We start from the raw sequence: 24,438 nt of genomic DNA on the forward strand, positions 1-24,438 counted from the left end.
CTTCATGTCTTCTTTTGTTCAACAGAAGATTATATATATATATATATATATATATATATATATATATATATATATATTATATATGTATATGTGTATGATTTGGAAGGACCTCAGGGTGCCTAAATAATGTGAGAGCTGTAACTTTAAATTCATATTTGTTAAAAAAAAATATATATATTTAGCCTGCCCTCTTCTTGTCACAATCATCTCACCACTTAGCGACACATATACAACGTTGTCTAAATATTGTGCTCGAGCTCACAATCATATCACAACAGTTTACATATTACCACGATGATAAGACCGCCTTAGCTGGCAGAAAGGCCCCAAATGCATTAGCCTCATGATCCAAAGTCCCTCACACACAAACACACACACAACACACTGCTGGAATTCCTCTCAGTGCATTTCAACCACTAGAACCAGTCTCTTAATCTACTATTAAATACCTTCTTTTGCATAGGATATTATTTTATTGCTATTCATTTAAAATCTTCTGGGTGTCCTTATCGCTGTGGAAAAAAAAAAAAACCAGTGCTTTAGCAGATAAGAGCGCTGTAGATATGCTGAACTTGTGACACGTTTAAAGATTAATTTGACTCTTCAAAGGTGAAGCGCGGCGCAGGTGTTTTAAGCGCGAGCCGCCGCTGATGGTCGCCCAGTGGTCATCATGATCGACTTCGCGCAGGTTCTGTCGTCTGTCGGCGAGTTTGGGGCGTTTCAGAAGCGCTTGCTGGTGGCGGTATGTCTCCCCAACATCTTCACAGCTTTCCACATGTTCGGTCAGGTCTTCACCGCCATCACCTTCCCTCACAACTGCAACAGCAGCTGGATTCTACAGCGGGCTCCCAACCTGACGGAGGAGAAGCAGCTGAACCTCACCATCCCTCTGGACACTGAAGGACAGTATGAAAGCTGTAAGATGTTCACACCTGTTGATCTTGAGCTTGATGTTATTGAAGCTTATGGAATAAACACAACGATCTCATGTACTGATGGATGGGTTTACAAGGCACCAGAAGGCAGCAGCACTCTTATAACTGAGGTAACGTAAGTTAGGTCAACTTTTTAAAATAACGCAGTCTATCATTATATGGTTATAAGAGTTTATTATTATTATTATAAAGCTATGACTTTTCAAATAAATAATTTAAATACTAATATATTCATCACAGTATGATACCCTACTAATGTAAATGTGTTGATTTCATATTATTAAAAGGTAAACAATATTTGACTTTCAAAAAAAAAAAGACTTTCAAATAAATTAGCGAAGTAATAATTTCTAGCTATTTCAGTAATTTCTGATTTTTATTAATAATAGCTAGACAGCGATCAAGTAGCCTAGCATGTTTCGCCAGGCAAATATTTTTTTTATTCGCGAGTTTTACCAACTTGTAATCTCAATTTTGTGATTAAGAACACGTTTGAAAGATATTTTGACATAAACGCTATTTATGTACCTTCTAAAATACCTGCTAAAATAGGCTAACGTACCTAATTTACCGGGGAACCGAATTTTGACTTCTCGTAACGCAAATAAGTTTGTTTTCATCTACGTTCATCACATTGTTCGCATGAAACCAAATTCTATATAGGCCTTGAGCATAACGGTTATCATCATGATAGTGGTTTGTCACTGTGTGCTTTTTTTCCCTTGACAATAATGACTGAAATTTTAAAAAGTTGAATGTCAAGTGACAAGTTTTTACAGAAATTGACTTTGAAAAACCTACCCTTTGTATAATGTGTATTATTGAAAGTTAATATGAATAGAATTTACATAATTTGTTGTCTTTTATCATGTTTCCTTTTCCTGTCGTCTCATAGTTTGACCTGGTGTGTGAAAATAAGATTTATAATGAGGCATCTCAGTCTGTCTACATGGCTGGTCTTCTTGTTGGAGCTCTATTGTTTGGGCCAATGGCAGACAAGTATGTGTAAAGTACAATCACTGATCAACATGAGAATTATATTTTACATACTATGTTTTGGAGTTTTTCCAAAAACAAATCTTTCAGATTATTCAGTTTGTTTTTAAAACCCATCAAGGGCTGTTTTTAATGGTTTAGTAACTGTGATGGTGAACATGTTTTCTTGCCACAGGTATGGCCGGCGGTTTGTCACGCTGCTTTCCTTGTTCCTGCAGTTCCTGTTCGGGGTGGCAGTAGCATTTTCTCCCAACATCTTTGTCTACATAGTTCTCCGCTTTGTGGTCGGCACCACAATATCAGGGATCTCTATCAACACATTTGTTTTGGGTAACACGTCCTAATCCCAGTACATTTAAACAGCCAGAAATGTTGCTTAGATATGCTATAGTTATGTTTTAGTTATGCTTTCAACAAATTCCCTGTAACAATAAAAAATCACTATGAAAACTTGATGAACATGATGAATTTCATGGTATCTCAAATGGGTTTTAGGTACTGAGTGGTGTGGTTCAGCCAAACGGGCCCTTTTTACCATATTGTCCCATTGCTGTTATGCCATTGGTCTGATGTTGCTGTCTGGTGTGGCCTTTGGGATCCGAAACTGGAGGATTTTACAGCTGGTTCTGTCAGCACCAGTTGGGCTTTTCTTCATCTATTACTGGTGAGAGTTATTCTGTACCAGTGATGTTCATGGTTTTCTGATGTCAGTTAATGGTCACATGACATACATTTGTTATTTTATTTTATTGCCCTTATTTAGTTTTTATTACTATTATTATTTAATGAGGTGTATTCTTTTCTAATAATTGTCTGTGTATTTGGCAGGATTCTCCCTGAATCTGCCCGATGGCTTCTGACTCAGGGCAAGCAAGACAAGGCCAAGAAAGAGATATTGAAAGCTGCCCGAATTAATGGCAGAAAGGTTCCCGAAAATCTGCTCGACAAGGTGACCTTTTTCTCTTTGCCAAGCTTTATTTGGTCTAAGAGAAGTATTAAAGGCATAGCTTACAAAAAAATTAAAATCTGCTGAAAACTTTCTTATCACTTACTCACTGTGAATGGGTGCCATCAGAATCTCAAATTTAAGCTGAAAGCAGCAATTTGAAGTTAAAATTTTGTCTTACAAACTTACAAACTTTGTAAGACTTTCAATGATGGACTGGAGTTGTTTAGATTACTTGTGGATTTTTATGGTGTCTTTATTTACTCTCATTCTGACGGCACCCATTCACTTTCAGAGGATCCATTGGTGAGCAAGTGATGCACAGTAATGCTAACTTGCTCCAAATATGTTACAAGGATGTCTTTAGAGTGATCATATTATTTATATTTTTTGCAATTTGTCCTTTTTGACAGAAAAACTGTAAAAGCTCAAATTCACTCATTAATTCTAAAACATCCATGAATCAAAATTGATTTATAAAAAATGGTCAATTAACATGAAAGGATGCCTTATCAGATGGAAGCGGAGAACACAGCTAAAACAGGCAGCATGCTAGACCTGTTTCGAGTGGCTTACCTAAGAAAGAGAGCTCTCATCATGTGCTATATGTGGTGAGTTATCCTAGCATTTCCCATTTCTGTCATCCAAAATGTGATAAGGTGCCATAACTTTGATGCTTTATCCAAGTTTACTATTCAGGAGTTTGTTAGTGGGTTTTTTATATTAAATACTGTATAATATGTTAAATGCAACCGCATAAAATAAGCATAATCACTGATTCTGGAAGATTGTGAAATCTTTTCTAATCTGATTTTAAAACGCGATGAGAGTCTTATCATGTGTTTATTTATGTCATGGTAGGTTTGTGACGAGCCTGGTTTACTATGGTGTCAGCTTGAACGTGGGGAACTTCGGCCTGGACATTTACCTGACTCAACTCATCTTTGGCATTGCAGAGTTTCCCGCCCGGCTGTCCTGCTTTCCTCTCATTCAGCGTTTCGGAAGGAGGATCTGCCAGAGTGCAGTGCTGCTCCTCGGAGGAACCGCCTGCCTGGCTATTCCTATTATACCAGCAGGTGAGGACCTTCAGAGTCTTCTTTTAGAATTACAGAAGAAGGAAGGTTTTTGTCCCATTCACTAGAAAATTGCTTTCAAAATGTATGAAAAGAAAAAAACAAACCAGTAAAGAAAACGCTTTACTGTTTGTTTTGCGACGTCTAATATGTTTAAATAAACGCTACTTATTTATTTAGAATTAGCATTTTGCATACAATAGCCATAAAAAGTATTTGCACACTTAAACCTCACCTAAAACTCTATAGAATATGTTTACTATGTTCTGACGGTATGGTATAACGCAACTTTTCAACCAAAACATTTCACAAAGAGCCTGTCCTATATATCGCGTTGCATCTGTCGTCATGAAATGCATATAACGTCATTACCAATCAAAACGCACTTTATTTAAATGCATCATGTGGGCTTTTTATACCGATCTCACAGTATTTCCTACATATTTTACTAGGTGGCTTATTCGTTGGAATGACCACACCTTACCCCACCCCTAAACCTAACCCTCACAGAAATCATGATTTATTGAGCAAATACATTTTCGTGCACATCCGTTTCCTGGGATCGAACCCATGATAGCATGATTACATAACAAGGTATAACACAAGAATCTACCAACTGAGCTACACGAAACGCAAATCATAGTGCAAATAAAAGAAAACAAAACATTAATATGTAAACGACCTTTTGCCGATAGGGGCGCAATTGTAGTATACGCTCTGATGGGTCGTATTTCAGGGATTTGGACAAATGACCTATACGAGCGTATTGGTTGGAGGACAGGTTGTTCACAAAATAAGTATGTTAGGTTTTAATTTATGCCGTTAAAAACAAACGAAGACGAACAGTATTTGAACATTTTCAGACGGTGAAATGTCAATGGTATAGAAAAACCAAGCTGATCTCATAAGGGACCCACTTTATATTAAGTGGCCTTAACTACTTTGTACTTACATTTTAATTAATAATTTATTACAATGTACTTGTGTACATACATGTTTTTACATTGTACTTATATTTGAAAAAAACCTACATGTAATTACATCTGTATTTAATTTCTGTAATTACATTTATAATTACACTGTCGACCCATACTTTACACCTTAACCCACCCTTAAACTTACCCATACCTCCAACCCTCTCCCTAACCTTAACCCTATCCCACCTCAATAGCAGCAAAAGTGTTTTACAATACAATATGAACACAGTAAGTACATTGTACTTATTTTTTTATGTAAGTACATAGTAGTTAAGGCCACCTAATATAAAGTGGGACCCATAAGACTTTTGAAGTATTGTGCTTGTTTCATACCGTATGACCAAATTTCATGTGAATTAGTACAATCTGTATGAATCATACACTTTGGGCCAAATTTAACATGAGAACACCAATGGGAGTGGAAAGTTGTGATCTGCTGACATTGCATGTGAATTAAAGAATACAAGCGCAGCTATCATCTCCACAATGACCAACACAATCTCCCAAGAGCAGCGCAAATTCCCATAGCCAATAATCATGCGCGTCATTTACTAACAATTTGCAAAAAATTAATCAAATCCGAACAATTTTTTGGAATTGTGTCGACACTGTCAGCTTAAATGTTCATCTGCTTTTTTTCAAGGGTATCCTGTGATTGTGACTGTGATCGCAGTGATTGGGAAGTTCTCCCTCGCTGCCTCTTTCACCATAGTGTATGTGTACACTGCTGAGCTCTACCCAACGGTTGTGAGGTACTGTATACAGTAGTTGTACTGAACCTGTATGAACACCAATATCTTTAATTATGGATTTTAAATAAGCTCTTGTTTTTATAACTCAACTATAGACAAAACGGAGTGGGACTGAACTCCATGTGTGCGCGTGTAGCTGGTATTCTGGCTCCTCTGATTGGCTTGTTAGACGTGTATCATCCTGCTATTCCAATGGTCATATACGGCTCTCTTCCTTTCGTGGGAGGAGCGCTGACTTTCCTGCTCCCAGAGACACTAAACACTGAGCTACAGGACCACACTGATGTCCCCGTGGATGACAACATGTACGTTTATACTTCTTTATGTTAGTGAGACTATGAATGAAACTCTTGCAATTATAAATAGAAACTTTTGATGCACCAAATTTATTTCAGAAATAAATCTTGTTTTTCTTAATTTTGCATTTACAGGGGATCCGAGAAAGCCAGTATTGAAAGCGGACTGAATCCGGAGCAGGAAATGTCTCGCCGGAGCACAAAATTATGAGATTTATACTGCTATTTAAAAATGTAGTCGAAGTTTATGCTATCGATTTTTATTCATATGTGTGAATGAGGAAAATAAGACAAACAGAGGTACAGGTATGACTGTTTACTTCTCAGTTTGCGAGTGTCATGTTTGTAAAGATTTGATTAAAGAATTTGTACTTTTTTATTATTTCCATGTGAAAAATAGTAAAAATCTGTTTTATTTAAAATTGAAAACGTGTCGTGTTTTTCTTCGGTTCTTTTTAGATTCTACAGAAAAACTTAACTAGAAAGCCTTTAATGAGCCAGAATGGATTTATTAAGTTTAGTAATTGAAACACATGGCATCTCAAATCTATGTACATCTACATATTAGATTTTTCCCCACATTTTTTCAAATTAAGATCATCAACATCAACCAGTTATGTAAAATATTTTCATCAAAGTCTCAAACATAACAACATCAACATTTAAGAAAATCTGGCATGATATTGATTTATATATACAGTATATATGAACTGCTTTATGAAATCATGATATGTGATATGTTAAATCCTTCTATTTGATTTAAATGTGTACAAGCACAATCACAAAAAGACCAGAAAATCATATTTGCCTACATCCGACCATCTGTTAGTCAAGGTTATGGCCCATATACTTGTTCAGTAGCTCTAAATGATGTTTGTGTCATTCCTCTGTAGCCAACGATCTTTATGCTGTTGACGGCCGAAGCCCTCGTCATAGTTACCCTTCCTTTTGAAAAGTTGCTGATAGTGGAATACACAGTAGAATTCCCCATAGAGAGGCGCATAGCCTTGAAGGCTAAAACCAAGCAAAATATATTTTTAGTATGTTTTTTAGTATTAATTGCTTATGATCTGTCGGCTATAAAAACCACATTAATATGAAGCACATTTGTGGATTTAACAGTTTTAAGCAACAGCTGCAATGTCAGCAAAGTTGGTTAACAGCTTAAGAAGCAAAGTCTAAAAGCTGATGCAAAATTGCAACTTCAGCACTTCCTCATTTAATGATTTGCTGTTGTTTAGTTGCATTATGGTGCCAAAGTGTTTTCACTGATTTAGAATCGTAAATGTAATGCGTTTAAAACGTTTCAATTTCAGTGATGTTCATTATCAGCATTTATCATTACCAGAAACATTCTTACCTCAGTTTCTTTTTGCAGTGTTTGCAGCAGAAACAAGTTTTGTGAAAAATGAGTTTATCCGCTGCCATTCTTTCCATTGGGTAAACTGGTTTCAGACAGGCTGAGCATGTCTCCTGAGCTGCTGGCTGAAACTACAGTAACATGAAAGGGTTAACAAACCTCCATACCATAAGACTTTTTGTCAGAAGTTAGCTTTTAATTCACAAGCTATAAGGTTTTTTTGTTTATGCAGCATATTTTGGCTTCACAATGTTTATCCATCGGTTGAATGATATTTTTTTCCTAAAGATATTAAATCTTGTATCAATGTCTATTATCCTAACATGGTGCACTATTCCTCCTGTAAGTTCCAAAAATGTCTACCATTTTACATTCTGAAAACATTTTATAATGAATACATTTTACATTAACAAACATTAATTTAAATCGCTAAATAGATTTAAAAAGAAAATTGTCGATCATTCAAAACACATGATTATTGATCTCTGAATGTACATAAAATACTAATCTGCTAGGCATTTTAAAATGCTTGACTTTTTAAGAAATAATGCTACCAGAATATTTTCGGGAAGTATTTTGGTTGATCGCTGTGTTTCAGTCCATCCTATTTCACAAGAAAACAGCTATTTTTGAAAATTCATATAACGTGATTTGCATGAAAAGAGTACGAAGGTCCTTCTCTAAACCTTCCCCTCAGTGGAGCGCAAGCAAATATGAGAATGTGCAAATGCAGGCATACAAATTTGGAACAACATGAAAAAGTTATGAATTGTTAGGCCGAACTGTTACTTTCAGTTTTCCTGTGATAACATAAGAGAAAACCTCACACTTAACAGATCATAGGAGACATAATGAAGCGCCATTTGCTGAAAGGATATTGTGAAGTAATCCCAGAAGGCCAAGGCACTTCTGGTCCAAAAAAGGCGAAAAGGCTTTATTCACACTATGGCAATCTCGAAAGAAACATTACAAATGACTAAAACTCTGCACACTGCACACTTCAGCCTTCCTCAGTGTGTGTCACGTATCAGATGAATGACAGGTGTAGCTATTATTAATCTGTGACAAGTTTTTGAACCTTTCTGGACTGGAAGAAGTGCCTTGGATTTCTGTTCTTATGATAAGAGAAAACCTGCTTACTAAAATTCATAATGTGACATGACACGTTTCTACCATTTTTATTGACAAATATGGCGTAAATTCAAATTACATTGTATTCACATAAATAACAGAACATGTATATTGCATGACTGCAACACAATGAGGAATTCATGTAGTTTTCCAAAATATTAATTCACAAAAAAAAAAAAAAAAAAAAAACACACTGAAACTGGAATACTAACAACTGGAAATAGGAATAGTAAAGTATCATTCAAAAGATAACCAAACAAGTACAAAAATGCATTGGCTGGCACATTATTAGATCTTTCATTTATATTGCAACCAAAACCAATAAACATTTAGAAATAAATTTACAGTGGAAGGCGGTCTTCTCTAATAAAAGGTGTGTTGATTCTTGGGTACGTGACAATTTCTGCTGTGGCTGGACTGCTCATGATGAGCTTTTTCGAAGTTGTCTTGGTTTCAGGTTGGGTTGTCACAACTGTGGAGGTTTTCGAGGAGTAGAATTTGTTGCCAAAGCAGTCTGTCCTCTCATAGTTCTCGCTGATGGTTTTTGTTCCAATGACTCTCTCTCCTTCAGGCCTGGTTTGCACTTCCAGCACACTGACCTGCCGCCGTGGATTGCCAGGGCTTGAGGATGCTCCTTTTGTGACTGAACATTGCCTGCGGTCTGAAGGCACACTACAGCAGCACTGCAGCTTGGTTTCTTCTTTTGGTTCTTCCTTCAGGGGACTGATCTGAGGTGATGGCGACTCCGTAGGCTTCCTTGCTGCAGACTGAATGGAAATAAATGAAGGGGATGCTGGAGAGGCTGATCTCTGTTTGGTTGTGGGAATAAAAAGCTCATGCTCTTTCCGTGTTGTTGACTGTTCAGAAACTCTGTTTCCAATCTGGGTTTGAGCTTTCGGTGATTTGCTTGACCCAATGCTGATTTTCCTGATATTACCCGGAGGAGGTGAACCTTGTACGGCCACCATTGACTCCCTGAAGAGACCAGAGAGTCCTATAATGTCCGAGTCCGATTTTAGAGTCGATACTGAGTAAAGAGCCTTTTTAATGGCCTCCTCTATATCCATGAGTCTTGCAAGCGTTTGGTCTTTTAAACGGATGATCTCAGCACCAGCTTTCTCCAGGTCCCCAAAAGCTACCTCCATTGATGACATCATCTCAGGTTCACTTGGTGCTCCAGTATGTTCTGGTGGGACTATTTTTGGCTTGATTTTCTTCTCCCGAGGCACGACCCAATCAGGTACGCTCTCAAAAATGTTTTTAAGTGAGCCCACGTCCACTTTGTTGGTGTCTTCTTCAATTTCCTCCACTTTGGAGAGTATGTTTTTGAGTTCTTCTTGCTTTTTCAGCTTGTCGAAGATCTCCAGGACAGCTGGCACATGTCCTTTCATGATTTCATCCATGTGCACCGAGAGCCTCTGCCTTCGCTCGTCCTCAGTCTCTCCTCGAATTTTCTTTTCCCGTCTCACCACTCCACTAACTTGTTGATCATCACTTTTATCATTTGTCTTATCACGGTTGGTGGTGTTTGTCTTACAAATCTCGTCTGAGGGGTCATTGTTGTGAGGAGAAGTTATTCCCTGTGCTGTTTCAGTTTCCAAAATGGCAGAGTTCTTCACATTTTCTTTTGCCATTTTGATTCTTTTTGGTTTTACAGGAGGCAGTGAACCACTATGCTTTACCCCAAAGTTTTGAAGAGAAGCATGAAATCCTGTGGAAGATTCATTGACAATGCTTTCTGGGAAGCTCGTTGAAGTTTCTATAACAACCTCTACACCATTTAGCTTTTTATCTTTAGGACTTTGAATGTTGCTCACTGATGTATCACTAGGCTCATGTTCATTAGCATCAGTATGCTGTACACTTTTGCAGAGTGCATTTTCATGAGACGGGCGTTGCTTGGAAGTTGAAGATTCATTAATCTGCTCAGTTGGTGGTTTTGAAGAAGTAGGAGGGACTTGGCATTTGTTGACACGTTCTGCGTCAGTTTCAGAACCAAGAGGGGTTGGCTTACTTTTTAAATGATCTGGTTTAGGTGGGATAGCTGGTTTGGGTCCAACAGGAGTTTTGCGATTTTTAGCAGATCTTTCTACAGAGACATGCAAAGGAGAACATGTCTTTGGTTTGTTTTCAAATGACCTTTCACAAGGGGTTGTGTCAGTTCCCTCAGGTGATTTTAAAGCATCCTTTTCAGCTTGAGTCACAGGAGAAGATGTTGCTGACTGATTTTCTTTAGTCCTATCACTTGTCTGGTTCATCATCTCTTCATCTGTCTTTTTGTGTCCTGCATATCCTTTACCAGAATTCCTATAAATCATCGCAGCTTTAAAATCACCCTTTGTGACATTAAAATGCGACTTTCCCAAGGAATCAAGAGCTGACTGTATACTACCTCTCATAACATCCTCCTTACTTTCTTCTTCCAGTTCAGTTTTGGAAAACTGTGAGAGCTCTTCATTTCCACTTACATTATCATTGTTTTCCACAAGTGTAAACACATGGGTCATTGAACCAGAATTACAGATTTGTTGGGTTTGGTTCGATTGGGAGGCATGTTTTGCTTGTACACTCTGCTGAAGAGCTTTTGCCTCTATTGTCGCCTGGTGAAGATTCATAATGGCTGTTTGTAAATTCACCAACTCATCGTCTTCAACAACATCAACTAGTTCTGCTTGAAGAACGACTCCATCATCCACGATATTTTGATTTTGGAGATCTGTGTCAGGACAGTGTTCAGATTGGTTTGTTGCTTTTACGTCATCATTTTCATTATTTACCAAACTTTCTGTAGGCGACATTTTGGACTTGTTTTTATCCGACTGCATGCTTGTGTCATCTATATTGGTAGTAAAAAGGGCTTTGATACTGTTAACTTTACCTTGTATAATCTCACTTGTTTTCTCTGATTCCCCAGTAGATGCACCTATATCTACATCTGATGATGTTTCCTGCAGGCATTTTAGATGATCAAGGTCTCCTTTCTGGAATAGCTGCACATTTCTAGATTTGTTTGTATCTACTACTGAAGAACTTTCTGATGGACTAATATCTGTCTTCAGATCACAATTTTCAGACTCTGGAACGTTCCTTAGACTTGAGGAAATGGATCTAAAAACAGTTTTACCAAACTCCATTACCCCTGTACTGTCTTCACTGTGGATGAATAGAGCATAAACGGTTATCTCTCTCATTCCTGTTGCTCCATCTTGTATTAAGACTCCTTTTCTGATGGACTTCTCTGGACTGAGTAGATCTTCAGTAATCTGCACCACATTGGCAGTTCTGCACTCTTTATCTTGAGTGAATGGAAGTTGGTGAATTGGGACATCTACTTTCTGAATCTCCACATTGCCCTGACTGTCCTCTTTTAGGAAGGTCACAATTGGGTTCAAGTTTGTTCCTGGTAGCATTTGAAGCATGATGTTCTTTATGCTTCCAGTCACTATCTCTTCATCCTGAATTTCTGGTCTTCTATCTTCTTGTATGAAGTTATATCTTGCTTTTTTGACATTGCCATTTTCATTAGCTTCAAGGATGGTTCCATCAGAATACATGATACTGAAGTTGCATAAAGAAACTAGAGTTTCTTGTGTGTTCTCCAGGATGGTTTCTGATTCTTCCTTGGTTTGCTGATTGATCTTATCAAGTGGAGTTGATTCAAACATTTGAGCTCTGTTTCTTACATTTGCCTTCAGCAGTTCTTGTTCTTGGCTGAAGTTGTCATTTGTTGGAGAGATGTTCTCTTTGTCATGTGATACTGTTTCGAAGACCTGTTTGGCTTTAGATATACTTACAAACACATCATTTGTGTCAATGAGATCATTGGTTGGACTGTTATGGTGAAAGTCTGATGTTTCTTTTCCATCAGTCACAAAATCACTCTTTGGTTTTAGGTGGGATTGACTTACTTCCTCAAAAACAATGTTTTTCCTTGGACAGGGGTTTTGTCTATCTATCGATTGAGTTTCGAACATTCTGCGCGTTGCTTTCACATCCACCTTTATGCTCTGCTCTGATGTCACTTCCTCTGATTTGCTGAGTTGGGGTTTGTTGTCTTCATTGTGGGAGTTAGATGTAGGTTGTTCAAACATGCAGAGGGTACTCTTGATGTCCCCCTCTGGAAACTCCTTTTTCATCTGTAGTTTTTGATCATGGATATCCACTGAATTGATTTCATGGTTCTCAAACAGCCAGCATCTGGACTGGAACTCACTCTGGTATCCAGTGCCTGTGTCTGGCTCCATGTTAAGAATAGCAGGCAACTCCTTCTCTACCAAATTGTCTATGTTTTTCAGCTCAGGGTAAGTGTGCTTTAGCAGTCGTCTAAGCTCGCATTTCTGTCGCCGTTGATGCAGAATGGACATTGCTTCTCTTGTAGGGGGTGGTGATGTAAAGGGTCTTTCATGTTCATCAGGGCTGCTTTCCAGATGGTGAATTGGTGGATTTGATGCAGGTGCATATGCAATGCTGTTTTGTGCATCTTCAGCCATCTAAGACACATAGAATGACCTCATTAGATTACTGTATCTTATATATTAACCTATTAGTTCAAATGGTTATGATTAACATTTAGAAAACATAAATGGTTAAGAAGTTATACATACCTGTCAATCTGCAAGGAAGCCAAACCGCATGCCAAAGAAACCAGTGTTTTTGAGCCAAAAATTCTAATAGTTAATTATTTCAGCAATCTGAATACAGGCAGTTGAGAATGTTATAACTTATGTTAGTAATGTTATTACGAGCGAAAACACCAACATGATTATACGTTCCTGCAAATGAGTAGTTAATCAAACACAGTCAATTTAGTTTCCTATGTTATTACAGTACTTTATTTCACACCTGATAGCTAAGGGTTCACCAACAGAATTAATTTAAGTATGCAATTACAGAAAGACAAGCTGCTAATGTTTTAGAGCACTAAACAATCACACTATTACAAAATATTCCAGCGTCCACTGCAGGGATAGAAGTTTGCTAGTGGTTCATTTGGACTCATAGTCAAATGAAGAAACCAAAGTAAGGTTTACCACTGGATTAAAATATATACTGTACTTGAAACTAATTTTCCTTACCTTGATTGTGTTGGGCCTTTTTCCAGTTGGAGAAGTGATATTCTGGTCCTAGAACAAATAAAAATCAAAGACATTACAACTATGTCTGAGGTGCCTATATGATCAAAAAGTAACAAGGAACTGGTCAGGTACTGACTTAATTTGGTAACACTTTATTTTATGGGCTCTTAACTAGTTGCTTATTAGCATACATATTACTATAATATTAGTAATTTATGTACAAGCACATATTAATTCCTTATTCTATGTGACCTTATTCCAGATCCCTAATTCTACCCAACTAACTTAAACTACCTTACTAACTATTAATAAGCATAAAATTAGGAATTTATTGAGGGAAAAGTCATAGTTAATAGTGAATAAGTATTCCCAATTCTAAAGTGTCACCCTTAATTTCATATAAAACGTACTTTATACTGTATATACCCATGCTCCTTGAATGTGTAGCTAGAACCAGGACATACTGTAAACCGAAAATATTTTCCAGCAGCTGTTACATGCGTTTTATTTAGCAGCATTTTCTTCCTGTAGTCTGCTTTAGTCTCATCCCCTTGGCCCCAAAGTTCACCACATGTATCATGAAGAATAAAAGTAGCTACAAGTACTAACTGGTTTCAAGAGGTTTCCCGCAGGTTCTGCAGCTGCCACTTTTGACAGATATAGTGCAGACAAAGCTTTGACGGAAATAGAGGGTTTCTCCAATCCGTTGAGAGCCGAGTTGTCTCTGAAGTCTGCGACTGACCTTCTTTTATCCTCTGTAATACAGCGTAAAGATCAGAATATGATATGGTTATTGTGACTCAAACTTTGACTCCTAATTTGCCGAATAAAGGAATGAAATCAAGGTCAACATCTGTGCTTTTACAACCGAGCCCCACAGACGCACACATCAGGGGGCACCAAAGACTTTCTGAACTGTCAGATAGGAGTTTTTCTTTCAGTGGGAGGTGAGCAGTCATGTGATTTGTCAGGAATATTGTTTGTTAGTTTTGCAAGAGACTTTATCTGTGACCCAGCAAGCTATCAGCGGGGCTTTTAGATTTAACTGTAAATTACACTCTTAAAAATCAAGGTGCTTAAAAGGTTCTTCACACAACCATTTCTTGTTCCACAAAGAAACATTCAGTCAAAGGTTCTTTAAAGAACCATCGCTTTCTTACCTTTTTATAATCTGAAGAACCTTCATTCGCCACAAAAAAAACCCTTTTGTGAAACAGAAAGATTCTTCAAATGTTAAAGGTTCTTTATCGAACCATTTAGACAAAAAGGTTCTTCTATGGCATCGTGAAGCACCTTAATTTTTAATAGAATATGATGGTCTAAAGTCTATTTACATCAGATCAACCCATCTCCATTCATAACCTTACATACTATAACATACTAAAGCGTTTCAAAGTGATTATAATTTTACAATCAGCTTCAAGCAATTTATGTGCTTAATAATTCTGCTTAGTACTACTACATTAAATAGACTAGCATAATTGCAGTTTATAATGATTTTTATTTTTATTACACTACCAAACATTATTACCCTTTTTATTGCATAACAGATCATTCATGTATCACATTTGCAAATAAATTCATATGTCCAAAGATCCCCAAAGGACTGCTTTTTGAAAACCGTACAGTTGACATATTGATTTTTACACCAAACATACACCCATTAATGCTTTTTTTTATGTTAAATCCATTTTGTAAGTGTTTATCTTTTTGAAATGGTGATGGTTATGCTAGTTATTGCTCTCTCAGCTCTCGTTATAGTAATGTGGACAGCTGCTATGAATGCAAGTCATCATTGGCGTGCGCAAAGTGTGCTCAGAAACTAGGCTGGAAAACATCTGAGTCTCCGTGACACAGATACCAATGGGATTTCCAGTCGTGAACCAAGAAGCAGCACACAGCTTGCTTGATTGAGCAGAAGGGTTCAGACTAATGATCAGTTTCAAGGGCAAAATCGCCTTGCCTCAAGCCTGTGAAATAAAATGTTGATCAACCGTGGCTGTATCTGATAGACTATCTGATCTATTTTTTATTGGAGTAAAACATTTACTTAGGAAGTGCATCTGCATTTAATCACACTTGCTAACCATCTGATCTAGGTATCACAATGATTATGGGACTATGTTCCATAATCACTGGTTAAAATACCATGTTTTGTTGTCCAGTTTACCACAAAAGCAATCTCCTTAAGCTATTCATTAACAACTCACCTAGGTTTTCTTTAAAATGGTCTAAAAATAAAATGTGACGAGGAAAAGTGAAGCAAAGTGTCCAAACGGACATCATCTTTAACTAATTCCAGCATGCTAGTGAGTTGAAAATTAACATATGATTATTTATTTGTTGCTTACCGATGTTCCAACCACGGTTAAGCTTGTTTTTAACACACAAATGAATAATCAAATTCTGGAAATCTCTCGTCCCTGGTCACACAACAGTGGCTGTCTATAATAAATATGTTGTGGGAAATCCTCTTTAGCGCACGCATTATTTAAAGCAATATAAAGGTTTAAAATGTATAATCATAAACTCACCATTCAACGCTCTTTCTCTTTGCTCACAAGCTTAACTCAAATCCCTCTGAATTATTTTATTACTTAGCTCGGTAATGGTCCTTTGACTGGTCTAGCGGACGTGTGTCGTCTGAGTCTGTCAGCAAGCCTGTGGCCATTTCTGTGCTGGTAACAGCTGACCCTGTCCGGCTCCCATGGTGGGATAAGTACCAGCCAGCTATTTTAGGAGCTATTCTGCTATTGCTACACCAGGCTGAGTCAATCACTTGTTGGGATAAATACCTACTTTTCCAGTCTACCCCAACCCAGCGCTCAGAAATGACTAAAAAAAAGCATGTTATTTTCATCGCACATCATTGGGAACAGTTGTTGTTGCTCCTGCTGTGATGTCATCTGGCGTTTCCTCAATTACAATTTGGATACCTCTCACATCATGAGCAACGTATTAGAAAATAAAATACATTTTCTTTATCACACTGGTAGTTTGATTTGACTGTGTTTGCAATATTATGTGCGTTGTGTCTTGTTTGATCTTGTATATAGTTTGCCCTTGACATTTAGGATACATAATAGTCTGCCAACATATGAAATTTAACCTTGAACTGAAATCCCTACTCGTGGCTTTTGCAGAAGTAAGCATTGCTATTGCTATTGCTGACCATGTTGAACAAACCCTAAACTGGGTACTCGAAATGTTCCTGTGTTGTTTGGGGTTACGGACATGATATCTAAAAGCTTGCGGCTAGATATTTTGATCAGGCTTACAATTTTAGCACTGACGAAACTATAAATATTGCAAAAAGAAAAACACCCATAAGGCAAACAAAATAACTAAAATGTCTCCAAATATATGAGAAAATGTAATGCATATTAAAAATGTAGTAAAAAATCTAAAATATTCTATAGCATTAGCATAACATTTTCTACAGTATATCAGAAAATACATTTAAATAAATAATATACTTTTTAATTTAAATACAGTATATATATATATAATATTATTTTCTCCATATGGGCATGCTAGCACCATGGTACTGAGTTTTGCATATACAAGCATTTTATCTTTATAAAATGTACAAATTAAGTTTTGTGTTTACTCACCCACTGGAGAGGATATTTTTTCATTATAAATTCCGGAAATGGTCTTTCTTCTGTCAGATCGGTTTATTATCTGCTTTGTTTTTGCATTCTGAAAGAGTTATTGTTTCATCAGTAAATACAAATGACTTGATGCACATCTCTGTAAGGTTCACCCGTTTACCTTTGTGATCACTTGAACCTCTTCAGTCACTTTCTCTAGTTCATTATGGCTATAGGGGTTGTAAACCTCTTCCTCTACTTGTGACTTTCTTTCTTCCGCATCCTTGTTATTGGGAAGAGTAGTGTTATTGGCTTTCTCAGCATTCGCTGATTCAAGAGCCGTCTTGCTCTTCTTGGACTCAGGCTGACTGGTGATCTTTGACTCAAAGAGCTCCCTGAGTGCTGTGGTGCCTGTGGGTCTGTGCCGAGGAAGACTCTCCATAGACTTACTGCGGGAGAGAGGAGAGACCCTGGACCTCTCTTTGACCTCAGTCTTCCTCACTATTGTCTCGCTCTCATTCTCACTGACATGAATTGGTGTGATCTGCACGTTCAGCTGGAGGAGATCAATTAGAAAACACATTCACAGTTTTTATGCTGGTGAAAATGGATGCTTCCTTCAATGGTATCAAATAAGTGAGTAAGAGATAATGTACATGCAGCTGGTTGTTATCACTAAATATTCTTATTACACGATATTATAATCTTGTTCCATGGCTACTTGAGACACATAAAATAAGCATCATGTCTCAGATAATAACTCAGAATAACTAACCTCAGAATGTCGTGACTGACCAGTCAGAATCAAGCATTTCAGAAAGCCGTGTAATATTACTGAATATTCTAACGCAGCTTGTGAAGTTAGTTTAGTGTTTTTACCTCATGCTTTACATCTCCTGGAACCACTTTTTGGGGTTTTCTTCCGGGAGAGTTTTGGTACCTGGTGGTGAACACATGATGTACAGAAGGTCTGATAAAGTCGTCTGTTTAATTTAATTTAATTTAATTTAATTTAATTTAATTTAATTTAATTTAATTTAATTTAATTTAATTTAATTTAATTTAATTTAATTAAATTAATTTGTAATAGTTTCACTATCTGTTTAAAGGCATAATTTACAGTTGTACAATAGAGTTGCACATTAACATTGAGTCCATTAAGAGAGAAGAAGCTTCCATTGTATGGAACAAACAAACTAGCATGCTATAAAATATCTTCTTTTGTGTTAAACGGAAGAAAGGAACTTTTTATTTTTGGGTGAACTGTCCCTTTAAGAGTTTAGTTAGGATTACTCAGATTGAACATTGTGTTATAATTTATTCACCTTGATGGCTTTCAAAAACTCTTTTATTTATTTTCATCTGTTAGACACAATAGGAGATATCTAGCTGAATATTTAAACTGCTTGTTTTCATACAGAAGAAGGGAATGCTATTTGGGAATTGGAATTTGGTGCTAATCCACTTTTATGATATAAGAACAGCTCAGACATTCTAGCTAAACATCACATTTTGTATTACAGGCCATACAGGTTTTGGCCGTCATAAGGATGAGTAAATGATGGCATAGCATGTATTTATAGGTGAAATATGCTTTGAAGGAAAGAGGAATATCTCCCTCACTGTGCCACAAGCTGAGAGACAGACTTCCTCCTGTCCAGTCCAGCTTCAGTCCAGGACAGGACATGATCAGTGGAAACACTTCTGAGAGACTGGGCCCTCCGCAAGCTGCTCTTCACTTCCATTGCTTCTTCCTCACTGAATACTCTGTCCTTCATCTCAGCCCAACCTACTGTACACAGTGTGAACACACAAATCACATGCTGCTTCACGGAGAGCACATTTGTGGCATTCATTCACATGGTGTGGTCTTACATTTTTAAAGCGGTATTGACAAAAGCATGTAAACATGAATATATATATATATATATATATATATATATATATATATATATATATATATATATATATATGTGTATTTCACTTTAAAATGAGCATGCACGGTAAGAAAGTTGCATGTTTTGTTTATAAATTAAACAGAAAACAACATCTTTGATTAATTGACCCATGGCACACAACTCATATTAATCATTACCAATGTTGATAATTATGTCTGTTATCATATGCTAACTGATAATTAACCATTTCTCGTCTACCGAACTAAGTAAGCCATTGTTATGCACTTTAAAAAACAAAATCTATTTTTAAATAGACATAATCATGATTTGCATTTTATAGCCCCTGTTACAAATTAAACAATTCACTTTAAGTTTTTGATATATTGACATGGAATGGTTAAAATAGGGGAATATTTTACCTCTGAAAAGTGCGTTGCTCACTCCATTCACGGATGCCTAGAGATTGTCTGTGCATCACGCGGGGAGCTCGCTGTGCAGAAACTGTGGGCAAAGTCTGGGTGGTTTATTACACCTGACGCTGGGAAAACTGCATCATGTGAAGGTTCGTACACTGTAAAAGGGCTGGATAGAAAAATTCTGATTGCAGTCAATAAAACACACGGCTGCTACTATTGGAAGTGACATGTCGTTTCTGCCCATATGTTGTGTAATATGTGCAAATGAAAGTAGGGTTTATTACGCCAGGCTTTCTGTCACCACACAAGATTCTCTCACATTCAGGGCAAAGCACAACATAACAATTTTAGATTTTTTTTTTGTTGTTGCAAAAGCTGTCACTTACTGATATAAAGCTTTAATCGTATCTTAATCTAAACTCATTTTAAAGGCCTTCTCTGCAATTTATCATTACATTACTTGCTGTGATAGGTGTTAGACAGATGGTTAGATTTTCTAACTCAACCATGACCCAGGTCACATCTCTGAGACCCCTGATGCCTTCTCTTATTAGGGTCAAGCTGCCTTTTGACTTTTGCCCCTATAGGGTTGATGTACAAGAGACTGCTGTAGACACTTATGTTCAAGGGTCAGTTCCGAGTCTGAGAGCCGGCGCGGCTTCTCATTCCTAAAAAGAGCAGCCAAAAACAGCTATGAGGCATTTTGTTGTGTCTAAATTCTACACGCTGTTTTCTATTAGGAACTGGGGAAACCAGTTGTGAAATGCATGGATTAACGCATGAGTCCAAAGTTACATGGTGGTCATAATCTGCACACTTTGTACTGTTATTGAGTGTGACAGATTTTTGCATGTTATTTGATATAATCACTTCTTTGTGCTTTTGTCCTGTTTCCTGTGCTTCAGTGCTCTGAAAGCTTGAAAACTCTGGAAACAGGTTAAGAATGGATACGGCAAAGACACGTTCACCAATGAATGGTCGCATTGTTTTAGTGTGTCATATACTTCGGGATGGATACCTTTCTAGTTTCTATTTTAAGCGGTTCATACTTTCTATCAAACTATTTTTTCATTGAGAAGTTTTTCTAAATTCAAAAATTCAAGCCTTTGAATTAGAGGCAAAGTTTGAATTATTTCCATTTTGCAGTTCATTGCATTAACATCTTCCTTAACTAGATTTTACACTCTTAAATTAGGAAAGTTTAAGGTGATACCTGGGGAAGTGCTCATTAATCCTGAACTGCTGAGTTTAATTTGCTGTGTCTGTTTGACAAATTACTGTACCATTCGTTGGACTAACACTAGTCTGTCTACTCTCTGTGCTTGCACTCTGCTGTCAGATTATTTCCTTTAGTTCTGTTGCCTATTTTAAGCTAAAGGTCTCAGCTGAATTGCAGGTGCAAGCTATTTTTACAGCCTGTAAGTGGCACTGAAGAACTCTGCGAATCCCTTGAGTCATCCATGATGCCCAGAGACAGAGCAATAAATGATTACTTTGCAGACAGACTTTAAGCACAGAGAGAAAGCTTTTTATTTGACTCGTTATTTTCATTATTTCATCACATGAAACATGCTAAAACAAACTATGTTGTCATTTATCATTATTAGTCATTATTTATGAATTTAAGGAATAGTTCAACCAAAAATGGAAAATAAACCTCAGGCCATCCAAGATGTAGATGACTTTTTCCTCAGTTGAACAGATTTGTAGAAATTTAGCACATGCTCACCAACAAATCCTCTATAGCAAATGGGTGCTGTTAGAATGAGAGTCCAAAGAGCTGATAAAAACATCTTCCTGGAAGGAGGACTGCAGTGGTTTAAAGTTCAAATGGATTTGATTCTTATTGACACAGCTTTCTCTTCACTGTAGTCCTGTGGATTTCTGGTGGATTATTAAGATGGTTTTATCAGCTGTTTGGACTCTCATTTTGATGGCACCCATTCACTGCAGAGGATCGATTGGTGAGCAAGTGAAGCAATGCTGAGTTTCTACAAGCATGTTCCAAATCTGATTCATCTACCTGTACATCTTGGATATCCTGAAGGAACATTTTCAACAATCGTTAATTTTGGATTAACTATTCCTTTTAAGTGTGTTCAAATCTGTATTTGTCTGGTTTTGTTACTGAAGTGAATATTGGCAACCTCCTTATATGGTACTGATGAAAAGCTTTGGATTTACAAAATGTGTGAGAAGTAAAAAAAAAAAAAAAGCTTTCTAGAATCTAAGAAATGTATTGTTTACACAGTTCATATAATTACAGCTTAAAATCTTAATATGCACATTACAAATGAAAATATACAACTAAAATATATATTAAGATAATTTTCTATTATTACATTAACATGTTTTTAAAGGACATGGTTGTTGTCTGTTACATACAGTAATGTGGCATATCCTTCTCTCACATGGGAGCAGCAGGGGAACTTGACTTCAGGTGCTCTGGCTGTATAATGCTCATGTTTGTGTGTGGGGCTGTCATATGTGTTTAGTACATGAACAGCTAATGAACTTCAGTGGTCCTTGACAGTCCAGGAAATGACTGGATTTGAGTTTCTGCCTTGATCTGACAGTTTGTCTCCGTCTATTTCTCTGCTGTGGTCAGTGAGGCAAAGAAAGGTATTTGTTTTGTCTTTCCTTAGTCCCCAGTGTATCATTTACCCCTATATCTCTGATCCAAGATCAGCTGTGTGTTTAAGTGAAGTGGGGAAAGAAAGGACTGGTTGTAGATATGTTTACTGTGTGACAGCTCTCTATATGAAGTACAATGCAAACACACATTCAATGCAATAACAGTTTTTATCAAGCAAAGGACACTCTGCAGTGCATGGGTGCCATCAGAATGAGACTCTAAACAGCTGATAAAACATCCCAATAATCCACAAGACTTCATTCCATCAATTAACTTCTTGTAAAGCTGCATATTTGTAAAGAGCTAATCTATTTTGATGAAGAAAGAAACTCATCTACATTTTGGAAGGCCCGAGGATGAGTACATTGTCAGCTAATTTTGTGTTGAGTGCTTCTGGGTGACCATTTTTTCCTCATGTTCATCTGCCAGCATGTGTTCACAAGACCACAGGCTAGTACAAGCGTTTTATCTCAGCCTGTGTAACAAGCACTTTTTGCAACTTGCCGTTTTTACATGCAGTAAAATCACCTCTGTGAAGCCCCAGGGTTACACATCACAGATTCACAGCGCTATGAAACAGCTGGCACCTTTCCATTTCATTTCTCATCTTTGCTGTTCAAGCCCACAGTATATACAAGTTGGTGGTGAATCGAGTCTACTGTCAAAACTGTGTGTCCATGCAATATACAAGAAACAATGTGAAGCACCTCACACTTTGAAAACAGAACACTGCTCTTTATAAAGGAAAAGATTGCTGGCTTCTTTGGGGTTTTAATGTCTCCATTGAGGGCCGTCTGAGGAGAATACCTGTCACCCGTTTGTAGAACAGCAATGTGAAATCTTAGCATTCATGGGAAAGTTAACGTACTTCACTTTATTTAAATATTGTCGAGTGGTTGAGAGGAAGGAAAAGATGGAAAAGCTTAACTTCCTCAGCAGGTTTATATGCTTTTGCACACATTCCCCCAGGCATACACTGGATTTATAATGTTTGCCTTCCTTTGACAGATTTTAAAGCTTTACTGGACATGTTTTAACACCCAGGCCTCAGGACAGGCATGGATGGGTTTCATGGTTCATCAAGTGTACACAGAAGACCCTGTACGGTTCACAAAATAACCTGTGATCATCATCGGGACAGTTCACCCGAAAGTTCTGTCATTAATCACTCACTTTCATGCCATTCCAAAAGTTCTGTGTTCATCTTCTGACCACAAATTAAGATATTTTTGATGAAATCAGAGAGCTTTGTGACCCTTCATAGACAACAACACAACTGACATGTTCAAGGCCCAGAAAGGTAGTAAAGACATCGTTAAAATAGTCCATGTGACATTAGTTGTGCAACCGTAATGTTATGAAGCTATGAGAATACTTTTTGTGTGCAAAGAAAACAAAAATAATGATCAACAATTTCTTCTCTTCCGTGTCAGTCTTCGCCAAGTGTTTATGAGAATAAAAGCCTGAAATTTTCGCACGTTAAAAAATGTACGACCTCACGTTGTGCCAATCATGTTTACACACTGGCTCCGAAACTTTTGTCCGTCATAAAAATAAAAATAAAAATCGGACCAGGTAAGATTTTCCTGCGTTTTGGCATCCGTAGCAAGCATTTAGGAAAAGAAAAAGAATATGAAAACACCCCTGGAAAAAATGCATACAAAAATTTCGGACTCTTAACACATCGCATGTGTGTGGTTCTGCTGATGCAGGAGCCTGTTTAAATCACTTGCTGGTACTAAGCAAATCTGAGTAAAAATGGTTTCTAAGTAAATCCTTCAACAACTTTTTCAGTGTAGTTTTGCACTTCAATTTCAAATGTATTTATTAGATTGAACTTTGAAACTTCTAAGCCTAATAATAGTTCCTGTTGAACAACATTTATATATTTATTCAGAGCAGCAACGTAGAAAAACAAAACCCCAAGAAGAATGTTCCAAAGTGTTAGGAATTAATTCTCAAATGTAAGGTATATGTTTTGTTTACTGATACCATACATGCATTTATATGCATAGTGATATTACATTTCATTGTCAGCAAGTACTGAGGTAGTACTTATTGAAATGAGCAGTTTCTAAAAAAAAACATTAAACAACAATTCACAGAAACAAATAAAATAACAAATTATTTTTAAGCACCATTAAAGCTATACTAAAAATAATGTTTAAAAATGAAAAAAAAAACTATAATAACCCTCAAATCCATGACCTTGGAATTGCTGCCAGTTAAACTGCAGGATCACCAAAAGTTGTAAAACTCCAATCAACTGGATCAGGCCAAGATGTTCTATCAGAATACGCAGTTTTACTTTCATTAAACTATTGAAACTGCCAGATTAGCCCATTCTCCATCAGA

At 37.0% G+C, this 24,438-nt stretch overlaps 2 protein-coding genes across 5 annotated transcripts; one reads left to right on the forward strand and one right to left on the reverse strand.

Moving 5' to 3' along the window:
* Positions 1-437: 437 nt before the first annotated feature.
* Positions 438-6,404, forward strand: LOC113042250 (solute carrier family 22 member 13). The gene is made up of 10 exons (XM_026200925.1): positions 438-1,045; positions 1,831-1,934; positions 2,107-2,261; positions 2,427-2,595; positions 2,760-2,880; positions 3,394-3,488; positions 3,739-3,953; positions 5,571-5,679; positions 5,775-5,984; positions 6,111-6,404. Exons 1-10 carry the CDS (start codon positions 671-673, stop codon positions 6,184-6,186), a joined length of 1,629 nt encoding a protein of 542 aa, XP_026056710.1. The 5' UTR covers positions 438-670; the 3' UTR covers positions 6,187-6,404.
* Positions 6,405-8,497: 2,093 nt separating this feature from the next.
* Positions 8,498-19,557, reverse strand: LOC113042249 (xin actin-binding repeat-containing protein 1-like). 4 transcript variants are annotated; one of them, XM_026200921.1, is made up of 8 exons: positions 19,452-19,557; positions 18,758-18,926; positions 18,014-18,074; positions 17,316-17,690; positions 17,156-17,243; positions 14,151-14,296; positions 13,542-13,589; positions 8,498-12,956 (listed from the first exon to the last, which is right to left on the reverse strand). In XM_026200921.1, exons 2-8 carry the CDS (start codon positions 18,910-18,912, stop codon positions 8,808-8,810), a joined length of 5,022 nt encoding a protein of 1,673 aa, XP_026056706.1. In that variant the 5' UTR covers positions 18,913-18,926; positions 19,452-19,557; the 3' UTR covers positions 8,498-8,807. The 4 variants fall into 4 exon arrangements, with proteins under 4 accessions (XP_026056706.1, XP_026056705.1, XP_026056707.1 ...); XM_026200920.1 differs by having other exon boundaries at positions 18,758-18,923; positions 19,452-19,556; XM_026200922.1 differs by lacking the exons at positions 17,156-17,243; positions 17,316-17,690; positions 18,014-18,074; positions 18,758-18,926; positions 19,452-19,557 and adding an exon at positions 16,076-16,581.
* Positions 19,558-24,438: the final 4,881 nt, after the last annotated feature.

The sequence above is a fragment of the Carassius auratus genome, chromosome 24 (assembly GCF_003368295.1).
Source record: "Carassius auratus strain Wakin chromosome 24, ASM336829v1, whole genome shotgun sequence".
Classification (NCBI taxonomy): Eukaryota; Metazoa; Chordata; class Actinopteri; order Cypriniformes; family Cyprinidae; genus Carassius; species Carassius auratus.